The following is a 22,546-nucleotide window of genomic DNA, read 5'->3' on the forward strand; positions in this document are numbered from 1 at the left end:
TATGGAGTTACATATGTCACTGAAATCATAATGCCCATCAAACTAAGGAAGAACACTGTTTGAAATGAGTTTTCCTGTAGTACTTCTATTGCTATAAGGATTTTTAAATATCTTTCGTCTGGAAGAAAAACTGTATTTTTGAGAGTCCATAACAGCCCTAATAAAAACTATAATCTGGATTGGAAGGTGTGTCTTCCACTATCTTGAACCCCAGTGTTTGGAATAGAGTCATGACTGTGTCATATCTTTTGCTAGGTCCTTCTATGAGGATATCCTAATAAGCCAATCATCCGAACAAGTAGACATGGATGCCCCTACATCGCAAATGTGCTGCTGCCACTGATAGGCACTTTGTGAACACGCAGGATGCAAACAGAACATCTTTGTATTGGTGATGATGTTTTCCCATAACCAACGGTAGGTATTTTCGATGTGAAGATCTGAGATATGAGAATAGGTACCCTCTAAATCAAGAGGTCCCAAACCAACCGTGGGTGGATAAGAAAAGGATGATCAGAGGTAGGATAAGGATGAGGAATTTGAACTTTCTGATGAAAGAGTTAGCTTCCAAAGATCTGAAAGGGGTTGGGAGACATCTGTAATTCTTTGAGATCAGAAAATACATGAAATAAAATCCCTTCCCATGAAACTCTTTAGGAACTTCCTTTATGGCACCTGACTCTACTAATGAATGAGCTACATGTTAGCAAGTTCTTGTGAGAAAAATCTCTGAAGAGGACTGGTAAAGGAGATTGGGAGGTGAGAGTGTGTTAATTTGAATGTGATAACTGTTGGAGAAGATGCCCCTCCCCTGCTGTTCCCCATTCCCCCCTCCCCTGCAGTCTCAGCTCACTGTGCCACCGGCGCAATGCTCTGGGCAGCAGGGCTGAGCGCTCTTGCCGGGCAGCGCAGCTGCAGAGCCACAGCCTGACCCAGTGCTCTGTGCTGCGCGGTGGCGTGGCTGGCTCCAGCCGGGCGACACGGCTGCCTGTCCTGGTGTTCTGGGCAGCGCATCTGTACCGCCGCCAGCCACCGGTGCTCTGGGCAACGGGGTAAGGGGGCAGGGAGCTGGGGGGGGCGTTAGATAGAGGGCAGGGAAGTTTGGGGTGGTGGTCAGGGGGCAGGGGTGTGGATAGGGGTCGGGGCGGTCAGAGGGTGGAGAATAGGGGGGGTTGAATGGGGGAAGGGGTCCGGGGAGGGGGGCAGTCAGGAAAGAGAGGGGAGGTTGGATGGGGTGGTGGGAGGCAGTCAGGGGCAGGGATTCCGGGGGCGGTCAGGGGACGGGGGGCGTGGATGGGGCAGGGGTCCCGGGGGGGCGAGAAGCAGGGGGGGGTGGATGGGGGCAGGGGCCAGGCCATGCCTGGCTGTTCGGGGAGGCACAGCCTCCCCTAACCGGCCCTCCATACAATTTCGGAAACCCAATGTGGCCCTCAGGCCAAAAAGTTTGCCCACCCCTGGGGTAGAGGCATGAGAGGATTCCAATGGGCACTACTAGATGGCGCCACTGGTCCAAGCTGCACCATTACCACATCCAAAGAACACGAATGTGTAGACGTCACTCAAAGAATAACTCTGTTTTTGACAATATGATTTTTAACCAGATGATGCATCTTTACAACCATGTTACACCTACAAAATCAAAGTGGTATGAAAAAGGAAATCCAGTCACTCTAGCAATGACTTCTGGCCAACTAAAGCAGTGGAACGGACATTTCAAATACAGTTATGCCAGCACTGATCACTGGTGGGTACATCACCATGGGGACCCTGATTGTGGAGCAAAGATTAAATAAGTGAGGAAGAAGGGAAAAATATTGGAGAAGCTCTTACAGTCACAAGACAATCAAATATCAAAACAAAAAGCAGAAAGTCTTATGTGGCTTCTTTCCTCCTAAATGATTTTTCTAATTGGATACGGAGTGATTTTGTTTAATTACAAATATTAATATGGACTTTAGTTTTAAGGTTTTAGGATTTTAGTTTAAAAAAAAAAATCAATTTACCTTTGGTGATCGTGGGTCAGGAGGACGGGCGTAAAGTTCATCTTCAGCCAGTTGAACTCCCGCAGGAACTGTTTCAGAGGGACGTGTACCATTGTAGAGATGAAATTTGCAATGAGGATTTAAGGCCATTGCAAGAAGTTCAAGAAGAGGAAACCAATCTTGGGACAGCTTGGCCACACATAGCTCTACTAGACGGTGAGTGTTGTTAATAATACACCTCTATTAAGAAAAAGATATTTAACAGTTTTGGCAGATGACTGAAATGTAACAAATTACAAACTGTATTACTGCATTCACAGAAGCAAAGTTACAAAATTGCTTTCTTTATAAACCTTTGTCCTTTGCTTTCTCAAAAAACGTTGTCTGAGCTGAAGCTTCCATGCCTATTTTCATAATTGGGGAGGGGGTTAAACAAAAATCTGAGCTAATCTTCTCAGTGTTTGAGTTATCAGTGGTAGGAGAAATACATATTTTTTCTACTTCAATTTTTTTCCAGACTTATTTACTCACCAGTAACTCCACAACCTCAAATTTGGCTAGTCCTTAATGAGAGGAAAATTTTAGTGTTTAAGAAGTTGTTAATGAGCATGCACAAATCAGCAAAGTTTCTAAAGCGTTTACCAAAATATAACGACATAGCTCCATGCGCCTGAACTATATAACCAGGAGCCCAACAAGGGGTTGCACTGATAAACACAGGAAGGGGGCCTTGATACCCCATCATACCAGGCCCTAAGTTTGATTTCTTTTCAACCCAAACTTCTTCCTAGCTCAAATGTGATCTCCTACTAACCCAATCTCTCTCCCCCTACAGGTCAGACCATGAAGCTGTGAGGAGTGAAGGGAAGGAAGGAGGAAATGTATTTCCCATAAGTCATGGAGTTGTGAAGAACTGGCAGAAGGAAGCTGATTTTCAAAAATTGTTCATGGCTGCAAATAAGCAGATGGCCTCTGCAGCTCCATCACTGTTTAAACTTATTTGCTTTTCATAAAATACAATACAAACTTACATGAATCTCAAACTTCCAGCCGCTCACCGCCTCATCTGTAAGGATTTTTGTGAAAGATATTGTTAGCCCATCTCGAAAAAATCTCTGACATGCTTCACTTTTAACATCAAGGCCTGTTTAAAAGAGAAAAGGGAAAGATCAGTTAATATATTCCATTTTACTGGTTGTCTACAATGCTCACTTAACATTAAAAATTTTGGACTTACACTTTTCATATCCATGGATTTCAAAGTGCTTTACAAAAAATGAAGATTTAAAACATTGAGTAGGGTAGCTATTATCAAGCTCCTTTTATAGACTGGTAAACAGGCATGGGGGGGGGGAAGGGTTTGGTGATTTTCCTACTGGATAGATAGTGAATCAGTAGCAGAACTAAAAATGAAATACAGCAGCTCCAACTCCCAGTCCCCTACTCTAACCACTAGACTGCTTTCTCCCTATTTTTAGATCTCAGCTCTTAATATTCGAACAATTTCAATATACATTGAAGAGTTTCTCAGTTGTAGATATTTCCTAATAAAAGGAATATAGCCATGCAAACTAAAAAAGGAACAGCGTTCTAAGGTCAGAAAATGTCAAAATTCAGTAACTAGACATTAAAATTACCAATTAATTTTCCCTTCTCCCATCAAATTTCACTTAACATTTCAGCTTCAAAGTTTTATTTAAATTACAATGTAAAGTTTAATTTGGTGAAACTGATTAATTCCAAAAAATAATTTTTGATAGAACAGCCTTTTAAATAGTAGGTCCTATATTTAAAGTGCTTTAAAAATTGTAAATGTTTTCTGCTCCCTTGAGACTTAAACAGTCTTTTGGGCATGACAAATCAAGAATACAAAACCACACCCCTTCCACTCCTTCTTTCGTTTTGTACACACCTGCCTTTTGTTTCTTCAGTTTGCTGTTAGTGGTAAAAACCAGCTTGCAGGGTACATAAGCAGGGCCATATTTACAACATAGACACTGAATGCCCATCCCTAGGGCCCCACATCCTTGAGTCATGCAACTGTATCAAAACTTTGGATTTCATCCCGGGGGGGGGGGGGGGGAGGAGGAGGGAAACACGACACACCTGCCCTCACAGTTACAAAGAAAAATTGTGAAAACATGATCAGAGTGCAACAAATGCAGAGAGCGCTACTCAGGTCTGCAGAGAGCCTGAAACAATGGCTCTGAGAGGGGTGGACTTCCCCATACATCTCAAAGCAGTGTTAATTCTAAGACCCACCACTCTGGTAGGTCTCACCAACACTATCCCAGCAGAAGACTGTGTGGGGCAGGGAAAACTAGAGTTGGCCCTGCTCATTCACCCAAATAGATACAAGCACCTGCAGGGGTAAATACTAGAGGTCCCCCTTGCGGCTACCCCTGCCTCTCCAAGGAAGGGGAGGGGAGGAGAGGAGAAGCCTAATGCAGTTCCTGCACTGAACTCACTCCAAAGCAGTACCTAAGAGCTATGCTAATGAAGGAGACTGACCTTCAGCTGAAACTGACCATCAACAAAAACAGTGAAATTGGCCATATACAAAATTAAAAAATACTGCACTCTTTCAGTTGTATTAGCTTTCAGGGTTACTTGAAACAGTAGACCCCAAATTTTCACACACAAATGTGATTTTTAAGTTGACATTATCTCTTTAAAGTTCATTTTTCATTTAAAATAACTCAATTCTGGGGATAGAAAAGAAAATATATTTTCAATATACTGAGTCACACATACATTGAATACAACAGTTTTCAGAAAATGAGTTCAAACAAATTCATTCAGGGAAATCAATGGCCTGTATTATACAAGAGGTCAGACTAGATGATCACAATGGTCCCTTATGGCTTTATCTACAAATCCATGAAAAGAGGAATTACGCAAATATAAACTATTACATTAATAGCCTAGAGGTTGTATCCTGCACTGTTATTGTGCAGGATACGTTTCATTTTCAGTCCTGGAATCACACTCCTTATGCAATATAATACGCCCAGCCTCAGAAAACAGTGACCAACCAACCACAGGCAATACTGGGAACCCAGAAAATAAATAATTCCTGTTCTAGTCAGTCTAGATGAATAATGATCAAGACATGTGGCTTCAAAAGAGTAACAGAGAAGATACAAGCTTGGGAACAGGAATTTCCCTCCCCCACAATTCAACAGAGATTCAAAGAGCCACCCAGAAAGAGAGAGAAATTCAGGGAGCTGGCAGTAACTCCTATATTTGAGTTGCCTAATACCTTCCATTATAAAATATTCTTTAATTCTTGTGATCTTTTGTGAGAAACTAACACCTCCAGTGCAGCAGGTATTTGAAATTCAGCAGAAATAAAGGGTTGAGTTATAAGTTCTTAAAACTTGACATTTCCTTTCCTCTTGCTTGCACCGCTCGGGAAAATTTTAGCAACATGAAAAAATAACTGAACACTATAAAGAACCAGGCCCATACTACAAAATCATGAGCTGAGACAGCACACCCCCATAATGGGAACACCCGGCAGCTGTCAGACCAACTGTAGCAGGGGTTTTGTGGGGGAAGCAGAGCAGAAGAGCCAGGCATAATTTTTTTATTGTAATATATGCTATATAGCTCAATTATTAACATTTAATTTTTTGGAGTAGCTGCCACTATTCAAAAATACTGTCCCTAGTTTTAGTTATTTTATAGTTATTTAATAATGAGTTGACAGGTACCATTCTTTCAATAGGTTGCTTCTCCAATCTCAGAAAAACCTCAGACAACCACCAGAGTGCCTCTTTAAACTAAGACTATATTGTCTGCCTGAAAAATAGTTTTCTAAAAGATTAAAAATAGAGTAAATAGTACCATCAGACTGCCAGTACCACAAAGTATTTAAATGGTCCAGTCATCCTCCTCCTATGTTTCCCCCAAATTAGCAGGAGATAATAATACCAATATAACCACCTCATTTTATATAGCACTCTTCGTCAGTAGTTCTCAAAGTCACTTTATAGATAAGGACTCAGATGGAGGGATGAAGAGACTGGCCCATGGTCACACAACAGGACAGTGGCTGAGTCAGAAATGGAACTCAGGTCTTGAATCTCAGTCCAATGCTCTATCCACTAGGCCACGCTGTTTCTCAAAAAACATGCAACAAAAATAGTTTTGTGGTATAATAATCTAGTGGGCTTCCAAAACATATTTGGTTCCTCTGCTCTAAAGTTCTGGTGAGCCACAGATCTCAGTGCAAAATTACGTCAATGACAATATTAGGATCACAGTTATCTTTCAATTTCAATCCCTTCTTCCAGTCCTCATCCTCTCTGTATCCATTCCAGCAGATACCATTTGGATTTAAAGAATAAATCCACATATGGGTGGTAAGGTACCTAAACTCACATAATCTTACTGAAGAAGACATACATTTCCTGCAGATTAACAGAAAGGTTACATAATAATAATCATCATTCTTGGAGTACATTGCCCCTGTATTTCCACACTTTCGAAGTTCAGGACCATTTAGCAAAAGAGTGCCCCACTTCAGAACAGGTAAGCACCTCACTCATAAATCTGACTGTTCAGAGTTATAAAAGGGACAAAAGTCTCAGCCATCCTCCATTACTTCAATGAGTGGGGAAAGATAGGAAGTGTGCACATATACGCAACACACTTAACAACAGTTTCTGGTAACCTCTCTTTCCACTTGTGGGAAAGTAACCTGCAGCATAAACCCCAGGGGTGGAATAACCAGTGGTAATGAAAAGCAACTGTAGAACATATGCCTAAAATTGATATTAGAACTAAATGCTAAATTCAGCAATAGTGGTGCTTAGAACAGATTATATAAATGGAGCTCCAAATTGCAGCTTTGCAGATCTTCTTCAGAAGGGTAGGGGGAGGTGTGTGAAAAAGAGTTCCCAAACGGATTGTCAAATTTGTTACCTTGTGGTGGAGTGTGTAGGTGTTGTCTGTAGAGCAACTGAAGAAGCTGTTTGTCTATATTTGTTTATTTGCTACACTACTGATGGTGTTGTGATTTTTTTTTAAAAGGCAGACATAGCTGCTGCCAGCACCCAAAAACTTCTCCTCAAACTAGAAACCAGAGGATTTCTTCCTACCAGCGTGCTGCAGCAGCAGACCCAGAGATGTAGCTAGCTGCATCTGTCAAATTTTTTGAAAGGTAGCATTTGTATTGTCATTGAACAAACGTGACCTCTTGAGAGATCTTCTATGCTCACTTGAAGATTTCAGTCAGGCACACACGTCTACCAAAAGTCAATGGCAACTGCAGTCCCAGAGAACATATCAACTGCACAATAAGACGTGTGCATCATATCCTACCTTTGGTCTACACTGCAATAAAAGACTCACCACATGGCCACGGCTGGACCTGGGTCTGCTGATTCGGGCTCCCAGGGGGTCAGGCTGCAGGGTTATAAAACTGTAGTGTAGAAGTTTGGGTTCAGGCTGCAACCCAGGCTCTGAGACCCTATGAATTGGGAGTGCCTCAGAGCCCATTCTTGAACCCAAACATGTACATTGCAATTTTTTGCCTCGCAACCCAAGCCCAAATCAATTAACCCAGGCTTTGAGACTCAGTGTCAAGGGATTTTTATCGTGGTGTAGACATACTCTAGATATTTTTGGATTAATACAATTTTTCTCCAGCAGGTGCTTCAAAACAGATGACTAACACTCATACAAAATAATTCCTGCAGGCCAGAACTGCCTGCTGACAACAACCTTTACTCCTTGGCAATTCTAGGAGTAAATATTTATCAATGAGGTCAGTTCCTCCTAGTCCAACTACCCCAGGGTAAAGAACAGGCAATTTTATATTTCAATAAAAATATATTTAAAACAATACTATTCTTCCTCTAAGGCACCTTAATTCACCAACTACTTTCTCTGTGACTTTACAGAGTTCTCATCTATACGGCCTGGAAAGATTACTTTGAAAAGGCTGGGAGAAGCATGTAAGAGACATTTGTCACTCTGACCTAACACAACATGTTGAACACAAAGAACACAATCTTGAGGGGAACTGTCCTAGACCCAAATAAGTTAGACAAGACAAACAGCATCTAACTATATGATTCTAAATGTTCCGGGTCACAGTTTCTAATTGTTCCAAATCTTATTTTCTAATATTATCTAAAGTGTCTAAATGTAGATTTTGAAGAAATGTTTTTAGCAAGGTATTTCTCAAAAATTTTCTGAGGAAAAAAAATTAAACCTCAAAGTTAAAATATAAGAATTTGTCAGGAAAACAGACGTGCTCAGGTCTGATATGCAAGTAAAAATACAGAAAACAAGTGGGAAAGGACCAATAATACTTATTTTATAGCTGTGGACTCAGTGTTCCCCAGTGCTTGTGTCAAGGCAGAAAACTCAGCTATGATGTTTTCAAAAGATCTATGCAGCTTTTCATGCTAGTCCAGGTTTTGGGAATCTTGGATCTCAATTTATTAAAGAAATAAAGCTCCAACAGGAATACGGAGGACCTTTAAGGAGCCAGATTTACACATTCCTCTAGCAACCATTCATTGTATTTTCAACTTACCTTTTTTACTAAGATCAATAGCAGCTTCTAGAAGAACTTCTAACTCCCCTTTCGGCAACACAGGAACAACCCATCGAGGTCTGAATTTTTAAAAAAGTACTGCATTTTAATTAAGTTTCTGAAAAGAAATTAAAACACATCTTCCCCTTCATTATGCCCTTAGGTTAGGATAAAAGTGTAAAATCTATTTTTAACCCACTAAAGAGGGCTCAACTTTAGAAAAAAATTGCCAATCCCCATCTCTTTTCTTATTTCCCTCCCATCCGCAAATATGCAATCTAATGCACGAACACAAAGAAAGACCCAGAAATTTTGATGGCAATGTTAAGAGATTTTACCTATAACCCACATGATTAGGAAGAGTGCATCAATCTTAAAGTACCTGTTGATCATGTCATCCAACTTTGCCAGATCTGTGTGTGGAAATGCGGGCTCCTCATCCTCAAGTTGGGGTGGGGCATCCCCTTGACCCTGCTCATCAGGAGGGGTAGCTGGGGAATTCTCATTGGAAGAATCAGGTGAAGAAGTCTGAATTAAAAATATTTCAAGGATTTAAATTAAATATTGTATGCACAGTATTCATCCTATTTCTCAGATACTGTAGTAGATGTATATCATTTACTCTTGGCTTCCTTTTTTCCCTTTAAATTTCATTTGAATTTTGAAAGCTAACAGAGAACGTCAATAAAATATTTAAAAAAAAAAAACACGATAAAAGACAAAAACACTAAATATGACTATTTAAAGCTTTCAGAATTTCTTAACTAAAATTATTTATTAGTCCAATTAAATATTTTCTTTAATATTCAAGTAGTCTAAAAACAAAGCTAGTTTCCTGGAAGATGGAAAACGGTATCATTTGAAACAAAGTTGGCCTATGATTTTGTTCTTAGTGGACTAGTCAAGAGCCTCCCTGAAGGGGAATGTTGACTTGGTGCGTGGCAACTAGATTGTATTGAATCCAGCCAAGATAGCTTGCTCATACTGAAACAAGACTGAATCAGTGATGGTTGGTAAGCACTGCCACTACGAATTCTATGCTCTGGTTGTGTGGATCACAGATAGTTGGTAAGACAAATTACACACTGAGTACACAGGTCTTCCTCTGATCATGAAGAACCACGTACTAAAGATTTCTATTTATATAACCTGTTTGGTGTTGGTTATACCCCTGCTCGCTCTTGTGGGAATCCGGTAACTGCCACCCAAGCCTTGATTTTCTTTTAACATGACTATTGTTATTCCATCTTCTACAGTTTGCCAGCTGCAGGCAACAATTTCTTTACTTGTCCAAAATGCAGCAACGTTTACTTGCTGAAGTGAGCACATATGAACTTAACATTCCCTCCCTTCCTTCTCTCAGCAGTTGCCAATATATTACAAACCACCAATATTAATCATGATTTAAATCAAGCAGGAACCTTGATTTAAATCTACTTTAATCTTGTTTTTACGTGTGTACTTTAGTTATACTCCTAAAAAGAGATTAATTCTAATTGGTTGGTACTACCATTTAAACATGTTGATCTGCAACTAAACAAAGCCTTTACACTAAATTTGGTATTTATTTTTGCTAACCAGGATCACATATTATGTTTATAGATATTTATTTAAGCAATTATATTGCTCAACATATTTAGTCATAGTCTTAATTTTTATATTTTTTCAGTATGTTAGAAAATGATGAGGGACGCATTTCTTATTTACCAGATAACGTTTTTACTCCAAATTCATCATGTCAAGATATATTTGGATGGAAACTGATGTTCAATTAAAAACAAAGAAACAGCACTTTAAAAATTGTTATTAGTTAAATAAAACTACCTTAAATGTGCTAAGAAAATATCAAATAATTTTTTTATTTAAAACTGATTTATTAAACAAAAAGTATTAACTGTACTTCGTGAGTTGATTTCTCCTCAGAGCATTCTGTGCCAAAAAATAAAAATTCTGCACCAAAAAAATAAAAATTCTGTGCACAATATTTAAAAATTCAGCAAATTTTATTTATCAAATAAATGTGGCGGCTCCAGCACGGCATTGGGGAGCAGAGGACACTGGCTGCACAGAGGTGGGAGATCACTATGCAACTCCCCGCCCCCCCGAGGACATGGACTCAGCGGTGAGGCTTCACCCGACGCTGACACAGCGCAAGGACCCTGACCCTCTGTGCCAGGTGTGGGCAGGCAGGCTCAGCAAGGCAGGATCCAAGTGTGGAGAGGCTTAGTGTGGGGGACCCAGGGGTGGGTTGAGGCGGTTCTGGGTGCCGGCAGCTCAGTGGGGGATCCAGGTGAGGGGGGGATCTGGATGTGTGGTGATAGAGCATGGCAGAGGAGTCTGGGTGTGGGGAACTCAGTGGGGGGTCCAGATGCTGGAGGAGTGGGGTGGGGGTCCAGGTACAGCTGGTTGGGGCTTGGTGGGGTGGGGATCCAGGTGGCTCATCAGGATGGTCCAGGTGCAGGGGGAGCGGGGTTCCTCGGGGGAGCGGTTGAGTGCGGGGGGGGGGGCAGGTGAGGCTCGACAGGAGGGTCTGGCTGCACTGGGGTTGCGCAGATGGGGGAGCAGCTCCCTGTACAGGGATCCCTCCCCCTGCAGCTGAGGAGCAATGGGTGCAGGAAGCGGTGGGGGGGGGGGGGGAGGGGGGAGAAGAGAGTTGGCAGAGCTTACTGCAGCTGGAGGAGAAATCTGCGGTTGGGTCTGACCCAGCCCCAGATGCCGTGCAAGGGAAGAGGAAGTCCCGTCCTCCCCAGCCTAGCTGGGACTGGCAGCTGAGCCCGGCACAGGGTAGGAGCCCCCTGCCCCACAGTGATTTACCTCTCTGCCAGCTGCCCTGGGCACCTGAAACATACTGCTGGGGTGGGTCACATGACTGCTCTTGTGGCTTCCCTTTGCTTCCCAGTCAAAAAGTTATTTTTCTGTGGGGAGCAAAGAAATCTGCAGGGGACATAAATACTGCACATGCGCAGTGGCGCAGAATTCCCCCAGGAGTAAAGTAGATGGACTGTGTCATCATTAATGCCTAAAGACCATTAAGTGTCTAAAGACCTTTGAAAATCTGTCCCTGTCCTTCAGAGTTTTAGAATTCGATCTCATCCTCTTCCATCTGTTTTTTATTCATAGACTGAATGTTTTCCTGTTTCTTCTACTGTTTTTCAACTTTGAATGAAGAAATTAGGAAAATATTCTCTCCACCTGCTACCTAAACTGAAACCAAAAGTATTACAGGCGAAAGGTTTTCTGCACAACAGAAACAGAAAGTACTTACATCTGGGGGGAAAAAATACCAGCATTCGCTCCACTGTAAAGACTGAAAATAATATACTTAATGCAGCATATAACATTGTAACATTTAAATAGCTTGAGTTGACCTCAAAATTTAAGATGTTTTCCCAAAAACGGTATATATACACACTTGAAAAAGCAGTACCTTTTAACTTATTAAAATTGGGAAGGGCTCATTGATGCAGCTTTATTTTTCCATTTAAATTTTAACAGATTATAGTAAGATTAGAACTTCAGTTTGTCAATTTCAAATTTAATTTTACACAGGTTTATACTGTAAAAGAAAAATGTATTTAATTTTTTAAAAATCCAGTAAAAGTTAATTTATTTTTAAAAATAGATTTTTATCCACCCTGCTTTTCTGACACCAAAAAGTATTAAATAGCTGAGAGACCAGGCTTGGGTTGATATCGTTCCCAAGAACTGTATTCCTCTTCAAACTAGCTCTTGGTTCCATCACTTGCACTCTTAATTAATGCCTAAATATGGACTGAGGGACCTAATTTCAGGCATAAATGTTTTAATAACTTAAAATATAGTAATTAGCATATTTTTACACTCCATTGCAGTTTTCCTTTAACTCAGGGTTTCGTAACGCTTGCGCAATTACAATTTCAACTTTAATACAGCATGAATGTAGTTTCATATAGTCTCTTTGCTTAGATCAGAATTTAGTCTTTCAATAATGCCAATAGCAAATTAATTTTAAAATTCATTCAATCAACAAAAAAATATAGTAAAGATTTCATTACTTCAAATTTGAACTACGCAGTTGTCCTTTATTCAAAATATTTGCATTGCTGTAGTACCCATAGGCCTCCATCACCATCAGGGTCCTGTAAATTAGGGTTGCCAATTTTGGTTGGACGTATTCCTGGAAGTTTCATCATATGACAATTTATAATTCCTGGAGATTCCAGGACAATTCTGGAGGGTTGGCAACCCTAGTTGCTGCACTGAACACGCTATAGAAAAATGAGACAGTCCCTGCTCCAAAGAGCTAAAGAAAGGGCAATACAGCAGAAGGTGCAGAAACATAAGAGGAGGTGAAAGAACAATCAATCTTTCTTTCCTGTGTAACTTGGTAGCATCTTGGATCACTGAAAATAAAAATTTCTTTTTCTTTTTTTTCTTTTCTTTTTTTTAAGATCAATTTTTTGTTTTTTTAAATATTTGTTGCTAACTTTTTGCATTTCCACTAAGCGGAGCCAATCAGTGGAATAATTTCACTCAGATTTTCATGCACTAGAACAATACTACAATGTTTGGGTTGCAAATACTTCAGGGATGTTTTCAAACCAATAACAAATATAAATGAAAATAATTTTAACATTTCTATTTGTTTTGAAAAAAATCATTACACAAAAACTTAAGTTGTCTGGGCATAAACTTTCTGAATGTCACATTAATGTCTATCAGCATTCTAAACCCCATTTTATTACGTAACTTACAGTACTTAGAATCTTAGCCATGTTAAATTGCAATCTTCAATTCCCTTCAGTATTTGGCATGGTGAAATTTGCATACCAAAGTCAGCCTATGTGTTAACTTCAATTCTGACACAAGGCGACAGATTTTAGTTTCAAATGCTTTTAGTCACCTATACCCACTTGACCAACAACACAGGAAGCACTCTTCGCTATTCCTGAATTTTAGACCCTGATTTATCTTCTCTGCCACACTCAAATCTAGTTCTCACTTGTACTATTTAAAGTCTCATCTTTGCTAAAGAAAAATTCTGTATCATTTACATTTGTGGTATTTTTATTCCCCACAATTGGGCATTAAAGTCTAACAAGTATGTTCAGTAGCATACGTTTCTATACATTGACCTATTCATTTGCGCCAAGTTGCAGATGACCACATCTACAGGTGACAAGATAATTCAAACTTGATGCAATCCTTGGTCAGTATGGTGAGACTACCATCAAAGATGCAATTATGAAGGTGGGTTTTGACCTGGATTTCTCTTCACTAAGAACACTTCATACTCACAGCTGTTTTGTAGTCAGATTATTTTTACTCACTAGTGACATGGGTCAGATTGAAACCAAATTAGGAGAGACTCTCTCTTGCCTTGTCTACTCCAGTCTCTCTTTTCTTAAAATTTCCTATCATTCTTACTACCAGAGCAACTCTAATGGTAGAAACAATGGGGAAATACTAAGGAAAAAAAAAAATCTAAGGAAGACAAGGCCACACTCATTACCAATGCATGAATCACTGAAGACCCATTTGCCCTAAATTATTCGTCATTAAAGGAATATTGTCAACTTAAATTTGGAACAAAATTTAATGTTTGCAAAAAAGCTTTAATGCACTAGTAACAGACTTTTCCACTGTTTTTAAAGATTCCAGTGAAAAAAGTTCTGAAATTTGTTAAAGTTGTTTGAAACTGTGAAAAGGGGGAAGTTATTCATTGACCCTTACTACTTGAAAAAGAAATTTTTCAGGTAAACAGGGATCAATTTTTTCTATTCTCCATCTTAAGATCAACAGGTCTGCTAACAATGGGGGTTTTTACAGCAGTGTAGATTCAGGGAGGGCAAAATTACATTAACTATATATTAGACTTAACCCAATTCTCTGATATGAGAGGACTACAGCATGAAACCCTCTCCTACCACATGCAACTCTGGCAGATATCTGGACCCTCAGCTTGTAAATCCTACAGAAGGTGTGAACTGCCAATGCTTTTCAACTTATAGCATTTGGAAAAGGACCATCCTGATACAGTATACTTGAATTGTTCAATCCGTTTTAAGATGACAGGTAAGTTAACAAAATGGGTGCAGGACTTGCAGAACTGCTTAATGAATGGAATATAAATAGACCCAGGGTATGCTAGCGTTCTTCATGCAGACAGTTTCTGCAAGCAAGATAGGAGAACTATTACCTGTGAACTACGAAAGATGAAGCTGATCTCCAGAATAAAGCTTAAGACACTCCTATATGTTACTTTACCCAAACAGAAGGTACAGCACTGCTCTTTTATGCAGAGGGCCCCCAATTCTGAAACCATTCTGGTGGATGTATCAGCCGTTAAGGCATCAATTTTAGTGAATAAAAACAAGTATATATGTTCCTCAAGGGAGGGGGGTTAAAAAGGTGTTTCAGAATGCTGAGTATCAAGCTGACATCACAAAATCTGAGGTAGGTGAATCAGACGTGGCTCTGAAGAAGCATCTGACATCCTGGTAAGCAGACTTCTTGCCCAAAGTAAAGACACTTGAAAGGGCAGGTTACTTCATCCATATGGTATTTTATCTAAAGGCAGCACCTTCTGCAGTACAGGGTTGCCTATCACCATACTGAGGCAGTTGTTCAGCAGTGACTCACCAACAGACTTCCAACAAAGTACAAACTAGGCCTGACCCTGCTTCAACGAGACATAAAATTATACCCTAAGGAGATTTTGAAAGAATTACCTGGAAAAGTAATGCTGCAGAACTACTATTGTCTTTCTAGGCAGCTCTACTAACAGCATTAGCATCATACCTGATTCTGTTGGAGGGGAGGCTGAGACTGTCCATCAGGAGCCTGGCCCTGGCTATCATTCCCTCCTACTGGAGAGCCACGGGTCGTGGCTGTCATACTCGACACAGGGCAGATCTTTGCAATTTTGTCTGCTTATGTAGTTGTCGTGAGAGAAGAAATTATAGTCCGCTTAATAAAGTTGAAGTACCAGCATATGTCTGCCTTAAAAAGCTCCAACTCAAGAACAAGCCATCTTGCAGAGACCATTGCATAACCTGAAAGAAATAAAAATATTAGAATATATACAAACATTTTAAATCCACATCCATGAAGAAACAAAAGTATCAAGTCAAACACAACTTTAAAGTAAGAAAACTTACTCTTATTTCATATAGCATAATACTCCTTGCCAGTGAGTATAACTAAACATTTACTCATTCTTGACAGAAGACAACATTTCTAATAGTCTATAACTATTGTATGCTACATGTAAAGCTATATGAGGATTAGCATCAAGACTATTCAAAAACTGAAATCTGTTCAGAATGCAGCTGCCCACCTTTTAAGCAGGAGTGTATTGTGAAAAGAGCATCCTAAAAGAAAAGCAAATATCACCCTCCTCCTACATAAAAATGGACACAAAAGTAACTTCAACCAAAACTCTCCAAACCACCAGTAAGGGATCCAGTAGTTCTTTATTATTTGCCTATTCCAAATATGCTGATATATTACAAGAATATTTTTATTTGAAGTTATTTTCTATAATTTGATGCTCATTGTATACGTTTTACTTATGCTTGTTTTTAACTGCAAATAATCCTCCAATTTCTGCATTTTTACTATTTTATACTGTTCTTTACCTTTCTGATTAGCCATACCAGTCATTCATCTATTACGCAGCAGCAAAAAGTTAATTGTAGCCTTGACAACTGTATTTTAAAATTCTTACCAGCTTTCTACTATTGATTACCTAGCTGTACTGTTGAATTCCAGCCATCTTATTTAACTCATTCTATATGCACTCATTCTGAATTTCTACAGTTAAAGCTTACTAAAGGGGTTGATTTGGGCCAACTGGAGAGTCTTCAAAATCTGAACCAGTGTAAACTGATGCAGGGATGGTTCTCTGAATCTGCAAATACCCTGAAATAGCTGAGAGGTCTGAACTGCCCATATGCTATGTGGATTCCATAGAACGGTTTATTAGATCTATGTTGTTACTGAGTTATTTTGCTCTTGGGTTCTGTTTACTAGTGTATTTATACTAAAAGACTGTCAAATATGTCCAAAGCTCTGAATGGGCACTCATGTTGTAGAGTACTAAAAACAGAAATATTCACCTCTACAGCATGTTAAATGAAGTCTAATATGGTTGTCTAAATATAAATATTTCACTGTTGATCAAAGCTCACAGCAAAGAGGGATGAACATACTATGAAGATAGGCACAAACTATGACTAGTAGAGCTGGTCAGGCATTTGTCAACTATATATTTTTGTGTCAGAAAATGCGGATTCGTCTAAACTAAATCTTTTGGCAGAAAAGTGTTGGTTTCAGGGAGAAAGAAACCACCCCAGAATACCTAATGCCCCAGTGGTGAGGGACTCCCCCAGTATGTGGAAGACATAGGTTCAAATCCTGCCTGATTCAGACCAGGGACTTGAGCCTGAGCCACCAACATCCCAGGTGAGTGCCCTAATCACTGGGCTAGAGAGTTTCTGTGAGTGACTCTGGCCTAATGTGACCTATTTATACAAAGTAGAACAGCGCCAACAGGAGAGAGAGAAAAAGAGATGGAGACAACAGTTCAAGTCCCTGGTCTGAAACAGGCAGTGCTGGGATTTGAACCAGTGTCTCCAAAATCCCATCAAGCTATCAGCTATTCTGAGGTGGGGGAATCACTCTCCTTTTCACAAAGAATTTCAATAAGTCTCAGTTTTGTTCCACGCTGGAATGGAAACAAATGTTGAAAATTCAAAATTTTTCACAAAACAAATGTTTTCCAGCCAGCTCGAATGATGAGTCGAGTTCCACTTTGGCATATTGTTTTGGTATGGCAAATGGGCAGAACTTTGTGGACAGCTCATGGGACAGTACTCTTAATTTTTCTAATTGCACCCTTGTGGTTTCCAGACCACACCAGATAGCATGTATAGTATCCAAAACACTACCAAAAATGAGTCCCTTAACAGAGTCAAGGGACAGCACCTTTTTCTTTCCAGCTGGAAGACAGGAAACAGAGCTCCACTGTCCTCACACTCTGCTTCTGAAAAGGAATGGAACTTCACTATCTTTCCTCTCCTTAGCTTTCTGGCCTTAACAGAACCACAACATAACCTTGACTACCTGAATGACAGCATGGTAGGATGATGATTTTCTGAACAAAATTAAGGGAATCTTCAATTTAATAGACACTGGAGACAATCTTTTACCAGACAGTTTTGGATAAACTAAGTTGTATGAGAAACAACTGCATTTATTTTAGTATAAGAGATACATACATAAAGTATAATATTTCAATGTGTTTAAGGTTAAGGAAAGTATGCTTTTAAAATTATATAGTAGATTTCTTGAGCACCTTCCATCCGAGATTCCCAAGCCTGGTTTATACTTAACTTTTAGGCAACATAGCTATGTCGGTCAGGAATGTGAAAAAAAAAATACAGCCTTGAAAGAAAGTTATGCCAACCTAACCCCCAGTATAGATACATTTCTGTCAATGAAACAATGTTTCTGTTGGCCTAGCTACTATTGCTTTGGTGGTGTTCCTGCACCAACAGATACCCTTCCATCAGTGTCCATGTGGAGACAGCTGAGGTAGCTGTCCCAGTACACAGGACTGCTGATACACCACTGGTGGAGAAGGAGATGGCTCAGGGTGGACACTGGCAGCTGGTTACTTCTGGCAGCAGGCAGTGCTCCACCCCTGCTCCGAACCCTCCCGCTGTGGTAATAGGTAACCGTTATGCTCTTCTTGATACAGGAAAGAAGGCATCACCCCCTACAGTAAAGGAGGAGAAGCCTCGTACCCCTAAGGCTGGGAGGTCTGCTGCCACCACTGCGAACAGGAAACGTAGGGTAGTGGTGGTCGGAGACTCTCTGCTGAGGGGGACGGAGGCGCCCATCTGTCGCCCTGACATTTCATCTCGGGAGGTATGCTGCCTGCCGGGAGCCCGTATCCGAGACGTTACGGAGGCATTGTCGAGGATTATCCAGCCCTCTGACTACTACCCCATGCTACTCATCCATGTGGGCACAAATGATACTGCGCGGTGTGACACTGAGCGGATCAAGAGTGACTACAGGGCTCTGGGAGTACGGGTGAAGGAGTTTGGAGCGCAGGTGGTATTCTCTTCGATTCTTCCTGTCAAAGGTAGGGGCCCGGGCAGAGTCAGATGCATCATGGAGGTGAATGCCTGGCTGCGAAGATGGTGTCGCCAGGAGGGCTTTGGCTTCCTAGACCACGGGATGCTATTTGAGGAAGGACTGCTAGGCAGAGATGGCGTTCACCTTTCGAGGAGGGGAAAGACCCTATTTGGACACAGACTGGCTAACCTAGTGAGGAGGGCTTTAAACTACGGGGACAGGTGGGCAAAGCCCGCAGGTAAGTGGGGAACATGGAGACCTGGGAGATGGGTCGGAAACGAGAGGGAGTGTGGGCTATATTGGCAGAGAGAAAGGAGGGTCAGGACAAAACTGGGAGGAAAGATCAAACCAGTATCTTAGATGCCTATATACAAATGCGAGAAGTATGGGTAATAAGCAGGAAGAACTGGAAGTGCTAATAAATAAATACAACTATGACATTGTTGGCATCACTGAAACTTGGTGGGATAATACACATGATTGGAATGTTGGTGTGGATGGATACAGCTTGCTCAGGAAGGATAGACAGGGGGAAAAGGGAGGAGGTGTTGCCTTATATATTAAAAATGTACACACTTGGACTGAGGTAGAGATGGACATAGGAGATGGAAGTGTTGAGAGTCTCTGGGTTAGGCTAAAAGGGGTAAAAAACAAGGGTGATGTCATGCTAGGAGTCTACTACAGGCCACCTAACCAGGTGGAAGAGGTGGATGAGGCTTTTTTTAAACAACTAACAAAATCATCCAAAGCCCAAGATTTGGTGGTGATGGGGGACTTCAACTATCCGGATATATGTTGGGAAAATAACACAGCGGGGCACAGACTATCCAACAAATTCTTGGACTGCATTGCAGACAACTTTTTATTTCAGAAGGTTGAAAAAGCTACTAGGAGGGAAGCTGTTCTAGACTTGATTTTAACAAATAGGGAGGAACTCGTTGAGAATTTGAAAGTAGAAGGCAGCTTGGGTGAAAGTGATCATGAAATCATAGAGTTTGCAATTCTAAGGAAGGGTAGAAGGGAGAACAGCAAAATAGAGACAATGGATTTCAGGAAGGCGAATTTTGGTAAGCTCAGAGAGCTGATAGGTAAGGTCCCATGGGAATCAAGACTGAGGGGAAAAACAACTGAGGAGAGTTGGCAGTTTTTCAAAGGGACACTATTAAGGGCCCAAAAGCAAGCTATTCCGCTGGTTAGGAAAGATAGAAAATGTGGCAAAAGACCACCTTGGCTTAACCACGAGATCTTGCATGATCTAAAAAATAAAAAGGAGTCATACAAAAAATGGAAACTAGGACAGATTACAAAGGATGAATATAGGCAAACAACACAGGAATGCAGGGGCAAGATTAGAAAGGCAAAGGCACAAAATGAGCTCAAACTAGCTACGGGAATAAAGGGGAACAAGAAGACTTTTTATCAATACATTAGAAGCAAGAGGAAGACCAAAGACAGGTAGGCCCACTGCTTAGTGAAGAGGGAGAAACAGTAACAGGAAACTTGGAAATGGCAGAGATGCTTAATGACTTCTTTGTTTCGGTCTTCACCGAGAAGTCTGAAGGAATGCCTAACATAGTGAATGCTAATGGGAAGGGGGTGGGTTTAGCAGATAAAATAAAAAAAGAACAAGTTAAAAATCACTTAGAAAAGTTAGATGCCTGCAAGTCACCAGGGCCTGATGAAATGCATCCTAGAATACTCAAGGAGCTAATAGAGGAGGTATCTGAACCTCTAGCTATTATCTTTGGAAAATCATGGGAGACGGGAGAGATTCCAGAAGACTGGAAAAGGGCAAATATAGTGCCCATCTATAAAAAGGGAAATAAAAAAAACCCAGGAAACTACAGACCAGTTAGTTTAACTTCTGTGCCAGGGAAGATAATGGAGCAAGTAATTAAGGAAATCATCTGCAAACACTTGGAAGGTGGTAAGGTGATAGGGAACAGCCAGCATGGATTTGTAAAGAACAAATCATGTCAAACCAATCTGATAGCTTTCTTTGATAGGATAACGAGTCTTGTGGATAAGGGAGAAGCTGTGGATGTGGTATACCTAGACTTTAGTAAGGCATTTGATACGGTCTCGCATGATATTCTTATCGATAAACTAGGCAAATACAATTTAGATGGGGCTACTATAAGGTGGGTGCATAACTGGCTGGATAACTGTACTCAGAGAGTTGTTATTAATGGTTCCCAATCCTGCTGGAAAGGCATAACGAGTGGGGTTCCGCAGGGGTCTGTTTTGGGACCGGCTCTGTTCAATATCTTCATTAACGACTTAGATATTGGCATAGAAAGTACGCTTATTAAGTTTGCGGATGATACCAAACTGGGAGGGATTGCAACTGCTTTGGAGGACAGGGTCATAATTCAAAATGATCTGGACAAATTGGAGAAATGGTCTGAGTTAAACAGGCTGAAGTTTAACAAAGACAAATGCAAAGTGCTCCACTTAGGAAGAAAAAATCAGTTTCACACATACAGAATGGGAAGAGACTGTCTAGGAAGGAGTACGGCAGAAAGGGATATAGGGGTTATAGTGGACCACAAGCTAAATATGAGTCAAAAGTGTGATGCTGTTGCAAAAAAAGCAAACATGATTCTGGGATGTATTAACAGGTGTGTTGTGAGCAAGACACGAGAAGTCATTCTTCCGCTCTACTCTGCTCTGGTTAGGCCTCAGCTGGAGTATTGTGTCCAGTTCTGGGCACCGCATTTCAAGAAAGATGTGGAGAAATTGGAAAGGGTCCAGAGAAGAGCAACAAGAATGATTAAAGGTCTTGAGAACATGACCTATGAAGGAAGGCTGAAAGAATTGGGTTTGTTTAGTTTGGAAAAGAGAAGACTGAGAGGGGACATGATAGCAGTTTTCAGGTATCTAAAAGGGTGTCATAAGGAGGAGGGAGAAAACTTGTTCACCTTAGCCTCTGAGGATAGAACAAGAAGCAATGGGCTTAAACTGCAGCAAGGGAGGTCTAGGTTGGACATTAGGAAAAAGTTCCTAACTGTCAGGGTGGTTAAACACTGGAATAAATTGCCTAGGGAGGTTGTGGAATCTCCATCTCTGGAGATATTTAAGAGTAGGTTAGATAAATGTCTGTCAGGGATGGTCTAGACAGTATTTGGTCCTGCCATGCGGGCAGGGGACTGGACTCGATGACCTCTCGAGGTCCCTTCCAGTCCTAGAATCTATGAATCAACAATGTAGGCTATGTCTTCCCACTACGAGGTTATGGCAGCATAGTTATGGCACCGCTTTCCATCCTCTGCAACACAGACATATTCTCAAAGTGATTTTACAAATGTTAACAAATTAAGCTTTTAAATACCCCAATTGATAGCTAACTATTACTCCCATTTTATAGTTCACAATACCAAGCCACAGAGAAGCTATAGGCTTGCCTATATGGTGGGGTAACATGCTCTTCGTGAGTGTGATTTCTAAAGCCCACTAACGTTACACTTTTTTTGACATTTATTTGACATTTAATAATGGTCCATGTAGATCCTGATAGTGCACTAAAGATTCCCTAGTGCACTTGAATTTAGTACAGTACTACTACTGTAATTTTCAACGTCTGTGAAGATAGAGGTTGGGAATAATATGAAAAATTAAAAATCAAATCATTCACAAGAAAAAAAAATCAAGGTTCCTTTTCAGTAACTGGTCTTTTCAATGGTCTCTGCATATTCACAAGTGGGGGACACTTGTGCACTGCCAGCTTCTGGAGACCAGCATCTATTGAGCCCACACACTTCTCCCAGTCCCAAAGGGCTCTGAAGGTATGAAAAAGGAAAGTGACCTCCACTGCTCTTCAGTTCCTGCCATTAATTTGGGAATTCCTAACCTAAGAATCCAAAGAAGTTGGAAATCTCATGAGGGCTGT

At 40.7% G+C, this 22,546-nt stretch overlaps 1 protein-coding gene across 1 annotated transcript in view; it reads right to left on the minus strand.

Moving 5' to 3' along the window:
• The window catches only part of USP9X (ubiquitin specific peptidase 9 X-linked), a 219,439-nt gene that overhangs the window by 160,544 nt on the left and 36,349 nt on the right, over positions 1–22,546 (minus strand). The window contains exons 2-6 of the mRNA XM_065423841.1: positions 15,313–15,566; positions 8,915–9,060; positions 8,533–8,612; positions 3,014–3,126; positions 2,004–2,222 (exon numbers count right to left, since the gene is read on the minus strand). Coding sequence (XP_065279913.1) covers positions 2,004–2,222; positions 3,014–3,126; positions 8,533–8,612; positions 8,915–9,060; positions 15,313–15,408 — 654 coding nt within the window. The 5' untranslated portion in view covers positions 15,409–15,566. The remainder of the gene's footprint in view (positions 1–2,003; positions 2,223–3,013; positions 3,127–8,532; positions 8,613–8,914; positions 9,061–15,312; positions 15,567–22,546) is intronic.

The sequence above is a fragment of the Emys orbicularis genome, chromosome 1, assembly GCF_028017835.1.
Source record: "Emys orbicularis isolate rEmyOrb1 chromosome 1, rEmyOrb1.hap1, whole genome shotgun sequence".
Taxonomy (NCBI): Eukaryota; Metazoa; Chordata; order Testudines; family Emydidae; genus Emys; species Emys orbicularis.